The sequence below is a fragment of the Harpegnathos saltator genome, unplaced genomic scaffold (assembly GCF_003227715.2).
Source record: "Harpegnathos saltator strain DR-91 unplaced genomic scaffold, Hsal_v8.6 scaffold103, whole genome shotgun sequence".
NCBI lineage: Eukaryota > Metazoa > Arthropoda > Insecta > Hymenoptera > Formicidae > Harpegnathos > Harpegnathos saltator.
The window spans coordinates 365,380-380,262 of record NW_020229877.1 but is presented as its reverse complement, the minus strand read 5'-3'; the positions used below and the strand labels follow the sequence as shown (position 1 = coordinate 380,262).

At 48.1% G+C, this 14,883-nt stretch overlaps 1 protein-coding gene across 5 annotated transcripts; it reads right to left on the bottom strand.

Annotated features, from left to right (window-relative positions):
- Window positions 1-17: 17 nt before the first annotated feature.
- On the bottom strand, window positions 18-14,371 carry LOC105188079 (superoxide dismutase [Cu-Zn], chloroplastic). Of its 5 annotated transcripts, none has more exons than XM_025298970.1 (5): window positions 5,372-5,404; window positions 4,154-4,189; window positions 1,954-2,019; window positions 1,183-1,398; window positions 18-792 (listed from the first exon to the last, which is right to left on the bottom strand). In XM_025298970.1, the coding sequence occupies exons 1-5, from the start codon at window positions 5,387-5,389 to the stop codon at window positions 538-540; spliced, it is 591 nt and encodes a 196-aa protein (XP_025154755.1). In that variant the 5' UTR covers window positions 5,390-5,404; the 3' UTR covers window positions 18-537. The 5 variants fall into 5 exon arrangements, with proteins under 5 accessions (XP_025154755.1, XP_025154742.1, XP_025154760.1 ...); XM_025298957.1 differs by lacking the exon at window positions 5,372-5,404 and adding an exon at window positions 4,770-4,838; XM_025298975.1 differs by lacking the exons at window positions 4,154-4,189; window positions 5,372-5,404 and adding an exon at window positions 14,213-14,371.
- Between the last annotated feature and the right edge of the window lie 512 nt (window positions 14,372-14,883).

The window sequence follows — 14,883 nt, the reverse complement described above, 5'->3', positions numbered from 1 at the left end:
GTAACGTGCAGAATGAAGCGTGCGATCCTGGAGCGCTGCGCGCTCGCGACTATTTTCGCTCGACATCACCGATTCAACCGACAACGATGACATGACACATAAACGACGTTACAACAGCGATTGTAATAATGACATGACAAAATAATAATTAACACCGTATTGTCACATGGTGCGACGTCACAATTAACGTGAAGAAAAAGAGCATTTGCTAACGCCGGGCGAGAATATTTCGCTTCATCCGTGCTTGCGGGATGTGCTTGCGCGGCCAAATTGCAACGAGCGAATATTTAGTAACAAATTGATAAACAAGCAGAAAGCAAATCGACGGTGAATTTAATGTCGTCGCGCTCCACCGGGGAAATGGCAATCTGGAAATGGCAATTCTGGCGAGTTACGAGTGGCAAATACACGTACGATGACGGACAGAGCTGTTTGTAAGTCGAGGCAACGGATACACGACGTGACAAATAACGTGGCGAATAACTCGCGGATAATAAGCGGAAACGAGAAAAAGTATGCAATTCGCGAGGGCATAACCTACTGGATGCCAACGACACCGCAAGCCCAACGGTCCCCGGAGTTGCCGGTCGTCAACGAAAGAGTGCTGTTGCCTTTGCCGAGGTCATCCTCGCCGGAGTGGACGACGAAGGATCGTCCCAGAATATTGTTCGGACCGTTCAAGGAGATGATGTTGTCGGTGATATTCACCACCGCCTCTCCTTCGGAATTCGCTTGGACGTTTCCCAGATCGCCGACGTGTCTGACGTTGTCTTCCGGCGCGCCATGAGTTACCTGACGGATTTATTAGTCTATTCAAGTCTCCGCATAGCGCATATTATATAACTGAGCGTATTTAATAGAGGGGAGAATAAAAGCGCTTGTAGCAAATTCTCCGCGCAAACATCCGTTGATTAATCAGGACGTGGCGAGTCCGAGAGATCTGAGATTAAAATAAAGAACATTAGATTTCCGCACGTTCTTTCTGAGAAATAACATTCCCCGGCGATTTTCACACAGCCAAGTCACTCCTAAGTTGAGAGGACAACTTAGTCAGCCGAGCGGGAGTATTTCACTCCCGATGACACGATAAGCTAAACAACTAACTCGAATTCTCTAATGATTTGTTTGGGGACATCAACTTGGCGGAAAGCGGCAACGTTCACGTATACAGAGGGCACTCACGTTCTCAGGATTGAAGTGCGCCCCCGCGGAGATACAGCCGTCGGTCAGATCGCCCTTCTCGTGCACGTGGAAGCCGTGAAGTCCCTCCGAAAGACCGTAGATCTTTCCGGTGATGGTTACGGGCCCATTCCGCACGGACTGAACGATCTTCAGGTTACCCGTGACGTTCTTCATGTTAACGTCGTTCGGTGTCAGACGAACGACCGCTATCATCTCCTAATCGAGCCGATTCGATACTTATCAGACATGATGATGACAGCGGCGTCAGCGTAACGTGCTATCCGGAGGAGGATATCGAGAGGGGACTTTCGTCCGGATTCAAGTCCGGATTTTTCCTGCCGATCAACTGATCGAATCTTCGCGCCGCGATGTTCAATCGATCGTCAATCGAACGTCGTTGAGAAACGGATATTGGACACTTGGATTCATTAAAGCGACGTGTCTATATATATATATATACTATACGTGAAATTGGAGTATTTCGAGATATTCCGAGTGACTTTTAAAAGCGCTCTTTGCAGATTACTTTGTTATTTGTTTTACGAGCGCGCACACATGTGCTTGTCAATATCGTGTAATGATCGTTCCAATTTGGAACTGTGTCATATTACTTCTGCTACTAATTACAATCGACGCGTTCGTCACGATACAATACAATTCGTTATACAATTGTGCTGCACGCTGAAAGGCCGATTTATTCATTATCGCGAAAGTGGATTAGCATGGGACGGATTAGCGGTGCGCAACGTTCGTTTGGATTTTCATACGTACCTCGGCTGCAACGACAGTTACAGCTCCCAATAGCAGCATAACCGTTCGACTCATTGTGTATCGGAACTGAAAGAAGAACGCAAAGCAACTGACGAACTCGCGTTTTAAGTATACTTAAGCATAGTAAGTTACTCGATACATAGTAAACTGTTGAAAGTTATCATATCTAGCGGAACCGTTTCCTTGATAACGGTCGAATGGAACATGGGAATGCATGCATAAATAATGAGAAACTCTTTTCTTAAATGACCGGTTTCGTTCTGAATGGTCACCTCGGAAACTAAAGCGCAGATATAAACGTATCGTTAATAAAATTTACTGTCGTAATTAATGCACGCACACCCACGTGTTTATTTGCACTTGTGGACAATGTTCATCATGTCGTTGCTGGTGATATATTAAGATTGCGACTTGCAGTATACAAGTTACATGACTCGCCTTGCAAATGTCGCCTTACAAAAGAACAGAGAACCGCTGCAATTGTGGCGCAGGATGTAGAAAACTGTGGAAACCACATTTGCGATGTTTCAAAGCTGCGTTTTTTTACACGAAGGAGACGCGGACACCGCGAGTGTCGGACGTCGTCCGAATTACGACTCGGACAACCGAGGCATTGATTTTCCAAATTGAATTCGTGGTATCCGCAGCGTGTCTCGCGTCGCTCTTCCCAAAGGAAAGATCCCTCCGACCAGGCGCACCTGCCGCCGTAATTCAATCTGCACGTATGTTTCACGTGCACAAACGCGATTGATGCAGCGCATCTGCAGCCCCCCCAACCGGACGACGAGTCCACGTCCGACGGAGGCCATTAACGTTAAGCGACTCGACTCGATATTAACTCGTAGCGTGTTGTCCTACGGTAATACGCGCACGCGAGTAAAGTACAAATCGGTACGCCCGTGCGACGCGACTCGAAGAGAGAGCCGCCACGGCTCTCTCGTGATCACCGTGCGTTTCAGGAAAGCAGGCCGCGGCTTATGTAATTCGTACAGAAAATGGGAGACGCGCAGGTGGAATGAAAAAGAGCCACCGAAGTGAAGGTGAAAGAGGAGGAGGAGGAGGAGGAGAGAAGGGAGGAAGAGCCGAGAACAGCTCAAGTCGCGCACTTTCACCTCGTGCGACTCGTGTTTACGCGATCGGCCGACATCACGATTTGTCGATCGTAGTACTAATAAACCCACGCGCTGCTATCCATTTGCCCTTGCCGTTGCGTGCCTATCGGACATATGCGTGCGCGATTTATCTCACGCTTGTCTTCGAGCTACCGGATGGCCTTCGTGATATCGAGTGCCCTGAAACGCCACATGCGCGCTCTCGCGAATGTGATGAATAAGGTTCCAGTGTCGTGAAGTGTGTTCCCGTTCATTTCCTCCTGCTCTTCCTGCCAATTACTTTAATTCATCTCGACGCGTTCCTGCGCTTGTTAGCATAATGCAGAATTCCGGGCCGTCATCAGCTCGCGCGTTTCCCTCTCACTTCCCTCGCCTTTATGAAACGCGAGCGCGCAATTATCGGGCAAGGGACTCTCCTTCCTTTTGATTTCGATATAATTAAACACGAATCCTCCTCGCTTCCCTTATCTCACCTGGCGCTCGCGTTTTGTAAAAGATACAGAGACGCCATGGTGTCGCCGTGATCTCTCTCTCTCTCTCTCTCTCTCTCTCTCTCTCTCTCTCTCTCTCTCTCTCTCTCTCTCTCTCTCTCTCTCTCTCTCTCTCTCTCTCTCTCTCTCTCGTCTACGTTGTTACGTCAGATCTATTTTTACAAATGTAAAACGAAACTACTTTTACATTTTGTCGGCATTTCGCGCGCGAATACTCGTTGGAAAGTTTCCGCCGCGGCTCCATTCGAATATATACGTATGTCGCGGAATTTTTCCATGACGAACCAAATACCGCGAAAGGTGGACAGGACGAAAGAGCCACACACGGGCGCTCACGGCAAACACGAAGAATTTCCACGCGACGAAATATCGATCCACGCGAATGGTGTTCATCTATGCTGAAACACCTGCGCGACTTCATCGATCAGCCTGCTCGTGCGTGTTTAAGCACGTAAGCACGGCGAATTAAAGGCGCATTTCGCGCAAACACCTAGTATACGTATATTCAGAGCAGACACATTTCTATTTCCACCGTGGGAACGACTTTACTGCTCACTCGCTACTCTCTACGTTGTTAGATTAATCGGAACTACTTACTGCAATGTATGGTCTGATTACGCGCGCATGTATTCCCTGAAACCTCATATTCTTTATGAATCACGAAGAGCTTTGCAGCTTACAAAGTGTCGGCAAAGTTTTAAAAAGAACAAAGAAAGAGAATGCTCCAAGTATCACATCGAAATTTGAATTCGTTATCAGATCCCACACGACTGAAATTAAATCGGATCACACGCTAGTTAAGGGACATGTGCAATTTTCGCAAGCATCGTTCGTAATATTGGAAAGTTGCGGAAATTGGCAGGAAGGTATTCCGGCGCACCGACGGATCATTATGAATCTAACGTAATCGTAAACGGGCGATAATGCGGCGAAATACGTCCGATTGCATTCTCCTGCAATTGATCGTGCGAGGCGCAGCACGTTAATCGAAAGTGCTACCGCCGCGAGTGCATGAAAGTTTAATTTCACCTGTCAGCTTGAATGTTAAACCCCGCTAAACCGCGCGGGATTGCTCCACGTAATTACTGAATTTAACATTAGCGTATCTATACATCGCGCGCGCGCGCGCGCGCGTATGATATCGACGTTACGTGGGGATCCGATGCGTCACTCCCGCGGATTATATTCCTGCCAACGATGCACCGATTGTTACCAGCTTTACAATGTAGTTTTGCATTCGCGACAACAAAGCGGCTATATTTAACATCGCACCGGCGGAGAGCTACTACGCGATAAAATCATAATTTCCGGAAAAAAAAAACCCCGCGAGAGCCGATATCGCGCGATTATTTACGCGCGTACGTTACCGCTTGTATTTTACGCAACAAAAATATCGATCCGACGCGCACGCGAGCGTTATCGCGTCGGTGTCGCAGCGATAACTGCGACCCGAATTTCCTTCTCGATGATCGAACGCGCGTGTACCACCACGCACTGCGACTCGACTTTTCCGCGTTCGTCTTTCGTACCGCGTTTACGGACGGACTTCTCGCGTCGCGCACATCAAGAAGGAGAGAATCGCCTCGAATAATTCATTCAACCGCGAAACTTCGTCCGACATGGCGACCATAATCGCGAGCCAAAGGCGAGCCGACAGTTTCGCGGCAAGAGGAACGGCAAAAACAAGTATGCGCGATCTCTTGGCGATTCCATTTCGCGAGAAGAACAAGAAGAAGAAGAAGAAGAAGAAGAAGAAGAAGAAGAAGAAGAAAATGATGTGAAGAGGAAAAAACACGATCCTGCGCGACGACTTGCCGAGATCGCGCGATCCATCGTGGATTACGCAACGGGCGCGACGCGGAATTCCTCGGGCGAATTTCGACGCAACAACAACCGGCGACTGCGCGGCTGCGACAGTATCGCGAGAGGAGCATGCACACGAAAAGTGAAAGGGACCTACCGGGCGAGCACGATTACCGGACACTGAATGACTGAATGACTGACTGACTGACTGACTGACTGCGGATGCTGGGCCCATGTTCCGCTTATATCAGTACGTGCCCGGCGTATACCCCCCCCCTCTCTCGCTCACAGCGCGAGCGAATCAGTCGCGAACAAGCATCTCGTAAATTATGCACCGACGACGTCGTTGCGACCGGATGACCGTCGAAGTTGACGGAAGATTCTGGACTTTCCGCCGACCCCGCGCCGCTCTTTCTCCTCGGTCTCTTCTCCTCTCTTTCTCTCTATTTGTTGCTTGCGATTTTAGACCCGATGACTGCAGATGCGCAGCTGTGACTTGAGGAAATCGTAGGGTTCCAATACAATTCGAGAATATCGGAGACGTGAATTTTACTTTCCTCGGTCGAGTCGACAGCGTGAGAAATTCAGCGTTCAACTATTTTTACCAAAACAATTTGCTAAAGCAACAAGAATCATCTCGTTCCCTTGGTAATCCCTTGGAGTCACGTTGTCCTACGGTGATGATTGTCGGCAATTAGCGCGTCGTTTTGATCGTTCTCGTCACGGTCGTTTGACCAAAGCGGAGTGCAAATGTCATGGGTCAGATTGGAGATCCGGCCAGGATCGAGAAATATCACGAGGAATCCTTCGCCACGTGGAATCTCGACGATATCATCGAAGTGACATTTTTCTCTTTGGTTCTTTCTCATTTTTACTCCGCACGACAATTTCGCGCTTTTTATCGTAGAAACATGCGGGGTAAAATTGACACGGCCGAATACTCGAAAAAGTCGGCAAGTGTGAGACCGCTTTAATTAATGGCCGTGCATACTCGCGACGTAGATTCGCATGTGTTTATTGACTCGGGCGTTAGTAGCTTACTTCTGATTGACGCTGACTGTTACAAGGAAGCGCGGCGCGCGCGGCACAACATACGTGCCATTTAGATTAATAGGATAATAGTGAAGGATGTTAGATATTCACGAACGGTGCTCGGATCCGTTGGAGTAATCACCTGCAGTAAGTATGTCAGCTACGTACACGAACTTGTCGTCGTGAGTGCGAAATTAGCGTCGTTAGCGACGCGTTACGCTCGGCGAAGGAACCGGCGGCGGCGAACCCTCCGGACGACGCGCGCTCCTCGCTCATCGTGAGATCGATCGCGAGAGCCAGAGAGACGACGACGCCTCGCCTTCGCTCCCGACGGCGATTCCATTTTCGAATCTCTCTCTCGCTGGATAATAGCTCGATAATACCTCGGTGACCTTTCGCGGTCGACGTAAGGTCGATTCTCTCTCGTAATGAAAATGTGTCGAGGAACATTCAGCGGGCGGCGATTTCCGCCTCGCGAGCGATCGAATCGATCCGCGTCTCTCACGATGCGCGCGCGATCCAAGCGGCGAAATGTCGAGAGTGCCTGCGCGATACATATATCTCAGGCGAAGAGGAATATCCGCGCGCGAATGAGGAAGAATGCGGCGCGGTCGCGACGCTGTTATTTTCGACGACGCGCGGCATTCCTTTCGGTGGCGCGCTCAACGCGCGTCGATAATTAACAACGTTCGTATCGCGTGTATATGCGTATTATAATCGGTCGGCCGCCGGCCAAAGACTTTGCTTCGTAATGCCGCGAAACGGCGAGAATTCCTGCGTATCTCTCTCTACGGCTAGTCGCGTTATCACGCACGACGACGGTTAAAGTGAGGTCAAAGCCGACAAGCGGCCGATAGCGTACGATATGTTCGTTATCGCGTAATTATCGTGCTGGGAATGAACGGGTGAGAGAGAGAGAGAGAGAGAGAGATTCGCGGGGTTATTATCAGAAATAATTCGCCGCCACCTCTTTCCTCTTTCCTCGGCGAAACCCATTATAACTGACGCAAACCTTCCTCGGTCGCCGCGGTCGATTTCTCCGCTTCGTCGTTATTATAAATCGCGCGACGTGGCGGTGTCGTCGCAATATCGGAGCCGTCGCGGAAATTGTTTATCGATGCTATTATATTTCCCGGGATTTCTTTTTCTCCCCATTTGACCGTTCTCTAGCGTGATATCTCATATCGGCGCGCGCGCGCGAGAGAGAGAGAGAGAGAGAGAGACAGAAGTTCGCTTCCCCACACGCGAGCACCTTCGCCCTTGCGCAATCGTTCGCCAGGCGTTCGTTCACGACCGGAGACAATTAAAGCGGACTTGTCCGAAACTGAACCGTTACACCGCGATCGTCCGCCTCTCCTGCGACGACGGGGATCGGACGGACACGATGGTGAGTGTGTTTTTCGAGCGAATCGAACGAGAATTGACGGACGTTTATGTCGCTCGCGAGCGCGCGAGGTGGGGATAATTATGCTTCGGGCTGAAGTCGCCTTTGTGTGTCTGGATCCTCTTTGTAAAGGAAACCGGATATTGCATTTGCAGAGCACCGATTGGCGGGCCCGATTACGCAGTAACGTTTCGCACAATTGGGACTTTGTAATTATTGTTTCCGGCTAGATGCGTACGTAGACGCAAAATTTAATTAACGGCGCATCCGCGATGCGAGAAAATACGGGAAATGTCGCTCGGCGGCGCGACGCGGCGCGGCGCGCCGCGCCAGGCCGGGCCGGGCGCGCACGAATCGCTAAAGGAACGACGGGCGTATCGGCAATTTCGTTCGAGCTCGTGGGCTTTTCACAGAAAAACATGTAATATTCGATTAAAAACCAATGAGTAATTAACGGACGTCAAAGAACGCGTCTCGTGCGGGCTTTTTGCGTTAAATCCTGGATTCGTTTCTTCGGTCGCGCCGGACGTTTTGCTTCTTATTGCAAATTCTCGTCCACGATCCAGCGATGGGTTTTCTCTCATCTCACTGCGACGGCCACAAGTCTTAGTCAAGTTTAGTCTTTTATCGTATCACCGTTAACTCCATTAACGGGACTTTTAAGGAAGGTCAGATTACTGAAAAATCGTGCTTGTTTTTGACAATGATTTTGCGACGAACTGAATAAATGTGCAAGAATGAAAATTTTACATATATTTATATAACATATGAAGAGTAGAAAAATTTTATTTTTAAACATATGCTCACATAAGTATTATACGTCCACTTCAATTTTACGTGTTTTTCTCGAAAATTTATTGTTCAACCTTTTGCAGTGATTTCTTCGAAACTGAGCTTCGCATCGATTTGAAACTTTAAAGCAATAATATTTGTTCACGTGGCTCTCAGGTGAACCATGAACAACTCCGTCAAGATATTTCATTTCGAGATATTAATTTTTTTATTGCAAAAGAACTTAAAAATTTGAATCTTTTCCTAACAATAGCTGTCATTTTGTTAATTTTGTTCGATTTTTTTTGTAATGGTTCACCGGATAATAATAAGACTCTTCAAGATTTCTAGCTAAAATTCGCTCTGATCGGATCACCGAGAGCCGAGATATTACTGCAAAAACGATAACTTGAAAAAAAAAAAAGAGAGTATATTTCAGCTATTATATATATCGTATATTTGTACGAGTATTTGTTAATAAACAAAATTTTTCTACTCTTCATATGTTGCATAACTATACCTAAAATTTTCATTCTTGCACATTCATTCAGTTCGTCACAAAATATTATCAAAAACCCTCCAATCCTCTTAATGCATCGTGTACGCTTTTCGAGCAACGAGCCAACAGGAGGAGCAGCAACAACAACAACAGCAACAAGAAAGCTACGCTCGAGCGGTCAACGTGGCACGAGTAACATCTCACAACGAAGCGAATAATTGCATAATAATGGCGCTATTACATAATGAGCATAATTATCCCTCCCCGTCGTTTGTCGGGAGAGACGAGAGCTCGACGCGACATGATCGACGACGAACGTCCATCAATGTGTCGTCCATCAAAATGCCGCGGCATTCGCTCGAAAGCGAACCTTCGCGACTCGCTCGGATTTTCGCCGACGTAGCAATAACAGTAATCTCTACGCGCTCCCGTCTACGAGACGCCGGTCGTAAAAACGCTCTGAAAAATCCCCGGCCCGATACTCGCGCTATTACACGGGGCGGGGGGGGGGGGGGAACGCTGTTCCCCGGGGGCATTATGATTGATGTAATATAATGCCTGTGAAATTGATCGGAAATTACGCGCGCGCATATTCACATGCAATCGTTCAACAATTACAACCAGTTTGGATCTCTCGGAAATAGCGCCAGCGAAGAGAGCGGAGGCGCGCTCGCGAGGGATATATTCGCGTAAGGGCGTACAGGCTTCGTCGCCGGCCCCGCGGCGTGATACGTCGCAAAATAAAAGAGCCCACCGTGGGCTTTTTGTAATACGTCGACGTCGAACGTTAATGTAGCTGTCGCTCACAGGTAAACGGTGCTAGACAAGTCGCGGATCGAAAAATAAGACGAGGCCCCGCGGAGCCGGCGCGAAGATTACGATGCGATTTTTCTCCCTATTTCTCCTCTTTTTATTATACGTCGATCGTCGTGCGTGCGGGGAAAAAGCGTTTCCCGAGGGACTCCGGTGTCCGGAGTTCGGGGAACAACGCGCTACGAGAGAGAGAAGAGAAGAGAAAAGAAAGACCTCTCTTTTCGTGTAATCGAATAGCGAAAACTCGGTGACGGCAAAAATGATGTCTCTGTCACGCACGACCGGGAACATTAAAACATTCAGTTAAAGCATTAAAACTCGGTGAGGATGGTTGACAGAGCCGATTGACTGAGGACAGAGATTCTCCTCTGCGGGGATCTTTCTGTCCCCACAAGCGAGTTTAGTCTCGTGGCCAAAAGAAAGAAGGGGAAGTATCTCAGAGAGAAAAGCTTTAGCTGCCCCTACGGAATTGTTTCCTCCGCGATGGACGTGTCGTATCTTCAGTCAGAGTTGCGATTTCAGGGGATGTGAACGAAACAGCAGCACCAATCACGTCCAGTCGGGCGTGCGGACGCGCGGTATTTCTCGTCGGAACGGGCGCGAAGCCCGTTTTCAGTTCGTCAGGGGACGATCGCGTTGTAGTATTAGGTGTACAAATGAATAATCCAATCTTTTCAGCTACATTCGAGGTCTATTTTAAAAGAAGGTAAATTAAAAATGTTCAATCAAAGTATTCGCCGTTGCTTTCTAATAACTTTAAGCCATCTTTCAGGCAGCTGATAAATTCCATGTCGGAAAAATGTTACGTCTTTGGACACGATAAAGTCGTCAAGCCATTTTCGGATCTCATCCACTGATTGGAAGTGCATGGTCGGACAAGGCGTGTTGCATCGACCGCAACAAGTGATAATCGGACGGAGCAATGTCTGGTGAATACGCCGCAAGTGCTGCAAGACGTCCCAGCCAAGACTCATTATGGTGTCTTTTGTATTGGAAGCAATGCGTGGCCTGGCGTTGTCATGCGACAATTTCACTGGACGTTCTCCTTTGCCAGTATACGGGCGTTTTCCAATTCTCCAATTCTTGACTCAAGCAGATCAATTGACGTTGGTAGCAGTCCGCAGTAACCGGCCGGGTTTCACCCGGTTCCAACAACTCATAATAAAGCACGCCCTTGATATCCCACCAAATGCGGAGAAGAACCTTCTTCTTTCCGAAGCGATTTTGATGATTCGCCGGGATTTATCCATGACTTTCTGCGTTTCGGATTGTCATAGAGTATCCATTTCTCATCGCCCGTAACGATTTTCCGCAAGAAAGCTGCTTTCGACGCTGCTTATTGAGAAGAGAAAGACACGCTGCCCACTCGTGGATTTTTGGTTGGTTTCAGTGAGTTCATGCGGTTAGCCACCCATTTTCCTTCTTTCTGGATCTTTCCCATCTCATGTAGGCGTTTGGAAATCGTTTGCTGCGTTACTCCCAACTGTTCTGCAAGCTCTTTTTGTGTTTGTGTCGAATTCTCCGCGAGCAGTTGTTCCGAATCATCATTATCGCACTTCGGAGGGCCTCCAGGGCGTTGTTCGTCGATTAGACTGAAATTTTTTAAACCGCTTTTAAACCGCTTAAACCAAAATGCGCACACATCGTACGATACAACACCTTCGCCGAGAAAGGAACAAATCGATTCGCACGCTCTTGCAGCATTTTTTCCTTGTTGGAATTCGTAAAGAATGCAGTGTCGGATATGCACCTTATCTGTTGCCATTTTCGACTGTACTGAACTGAATACTTTTGAAGGTTATGTTTCAAGGTTATACGAAGGTTGTCTTTCGCCAAACTATATGTTCTTTTTAATAGCTATACGTCAATATTGCATAATCACAAAAGAGCGGGAAAATCTATTCAATTTAAAATTGATTTCATAACTGCTTAAAATAATATTTGGATAATTCATTTGTACACCTAATACAACACGCAATGCCGCTTAACAACGAGCGTTTCACACGATAAATAAGTCATCGAGATAATCGCACCGCTGTACTTTGCAGATGCGCCTCGCGCTTCGCGATCCCCGGACGCGGCTTACCTCTCGTGAATCCGATATTCGCGGGACAACGAGCCGCGAGTAATCGCAAGCAGCACTCGTGTGTTCGCAAACTCGTGAGAAACGTCACGAGTTTGCGAACAAGCGGCCGCTTGTAGCGCCGCGCCAGAGGCGTTTTTCCAATGTAAAAGACTTTGTTTTTATCGCGCACTCCTCACGCGTCCGGCGATTATTGATGCGATGGAAATTGCGCTCGATTGATGACTAATTGAGCTTAATCGAGCGAAACACGATAAATATGGATATCCCTTCAGGCTGATGTATGCAATACATACGACGATAATATAATATGTTACGTAAAAGAGGAAAAAGAAGACGCAGAAATTACGGGCGACTGCCGCCCGATTATACTCGACGATTTTCTCCTTGACGTTCATTCTTATCTCACGTCGTTAATCCCGTACAAACTATAACCGCGAACTGCTTGATAAAAGGAGCCTCCTTCGTACTTCGTACTGTGGTAAACTTTCGTTCGTTCGGGCGACATGAAAATACGCGAGCGACGTTTAATTCGTGCGGAACGGACGGCGTCGCACGTATTTTTCAAAAGCTCGCGCGAGATGATGAGCGCGACACGAATAGTAGCGTCGCGTCGGTATGCATTATTAATACTCGCATACTCTATCAGCGTACTCGATATCTTCGTGGAAACATCCGCGGGGAATGTAAATAAGCACGCCGGGATTAACGCGCGGAGGCGCGCTCAAAGAGTGCGCTCCGAAAATAATCGATCTCAATTTTGCGCGGAATATCCCGAAAGCGCGCGGAAGTAGAGCGGAAAAGCGCGACCGGTCGATTACGCTAATTGAATCGGCCGATAGCGCGAAATCGTCGAACTTTCACCCGCATCGACCTTACCGAATACTCCGATAATTCCACATGTTTCTGTCTAGATTATTATGTCTTCCATTTCAAGAATACATGCGCGATAATCAAATCATGCGATATCCAGACGCATGAATCATCTTTACGAGGAAAATTGTTTAACGAGAAGCGCTCTGAATTTTCTCCTACGATGCACTTCTCGGCTCTCATCTCCCCTCCCGCTTCAAGATCCTCCTCTCCAAGACTTGCTTTACGACAAGAATATAAATGAGCGAGATGTAATACGCCAGCCGCGACAACCGCGACTCAACTTTTGGACGCGATAGTTCCCGGAAAAAGCGATATCTCTCTCTCTCTCTCTCTCTCTCTCTCTCTCTCTCTCTCTCCCTCTCTCTCCCTCTCTGCAATTTCTATCTTCCTCTTTCTTTCTCACCTTTTGAAGACTGCGCCCAGAGTTTCCACGTGACCAAGACTCGTGCTTCGCGAACAACTGCGGGCGTGACACTGCTTTTCCTCGATATTGCCTCACAGTGAAACGCACACTATTGACGCCCACTCGCGCGGATCGCGCGGCTCAAAGCGCCGAGCATCGACTGCGTCTTACGACGACGACGACGACGACGACGAGTAAACTTGGAGAATCGAGAGAGCCCGAAAGAGAGCCGCGATTCGCGCAAGAGAGCCGTGAGCAGAGCAGTTCTCTCCCTCTCCCTCCCTCTCTCTCTCTCTCTCTCTCTCTCTCTCTCTCTCTCTCTCTCTCTCTCTCTCTCTCCTTCTCGCGTTCCTTCGCTTCCTTGCCTTGCCTTAACGTTATCGCGATTGCGGGAGACGCGACTTTGTGCTGGATCCTTTCAGAGATCCACCGCTCTCGAAATGTACCGCGTACCCGCGCGATCGGTCGTCGACCCCGCGGTGTCCCCTCTCGGAAGGTTCACAGAGGACCTCGACCTTTTGCCTGCCGGCGACCGTCTCGTCGCCGTTTGCGAAAAATCTTTTGCTGAAAATGTTTCTGCCGAGCGCTCGGTTCCGAGTGGTCTGCGGAAAAAAGACGAGGCTCGACCGTACATTTCGTTATCTGCTTGCGTAACCACTTGGGTGTGACTCAGTGAAACTTAAGAAGGATTTCCCTTCCAGAAGAGTAGTTAATATTCAAGGTTTCCAATTATCTTGCTTACTGCGATAACAAGCACTATTCTTTCTTTAAATAAAAAGAAAGATTACATTAGGAACACGGTAAACACTGCACCGTGAAAGTACGTGAAAGTATAAAACGCTCTCTAGGAAAGAAAATCCCCTTGTTCCTTCGTCAAATTCAAGATAATGTTCGCTCCGGTTCCGAATAGTTCCCTTCGGACGAACGAGAGAGATATTTCTTTAAGACTCAACACGGAAACGCGCATATATGAATAATGACAGCTGATATACCAATATGACACGAGGAGCGTTCCTCCTGGGTGCACGACGACGGGTCGTCGTCCAGAGGTCGGTCAAGTAACGAGGTGGACTGCCGGGAAAAGCGGGAAGAAGCGCGACAAACGTGCGCGTCGACGGTAGCACTGGCAAGAAGAAACTAAAACCCTATGGAAAGCGACTGTGACACTCGCTTTCCTTAGACGACTACAGGCCGCTCGTACATGCCTACGTGTACGCCTCGTAATCGTATATCCCCCTCCTGGAACATTAGTCACTATAGCATCAAGGTTTCATAGTTACCTTGTGCATTAGTTTATAGCCAGGCCAAGCTTCGATCGAAGCGCGCTGCTCTATAATGCCTCGCCAAGATTTTTCTGCTCGGCATTATTTCCTGGAAATCTGACGACGATGTATCGTATGATCGTTCCCCATAATTCACCACGCTGGATCTTTGGACAATTTGGAATTCCCTTTGGTGCGTTTTGAAAGCGATCTCTCTCGGTCGCTCTTTCTTCTTATCCTCCTTAATTCGGCAATTGAATATTCATAGTAAGCGAATAATTAAGAATCCGGACCTCTTTCATATAATCCGACCATCGAATATCCATAACCTCTCTCGAACTCGACCGAACGACAAGTCGTACGGAAATTGTTCAAGTACCTCTGCGTATCTCTTCGTCTGG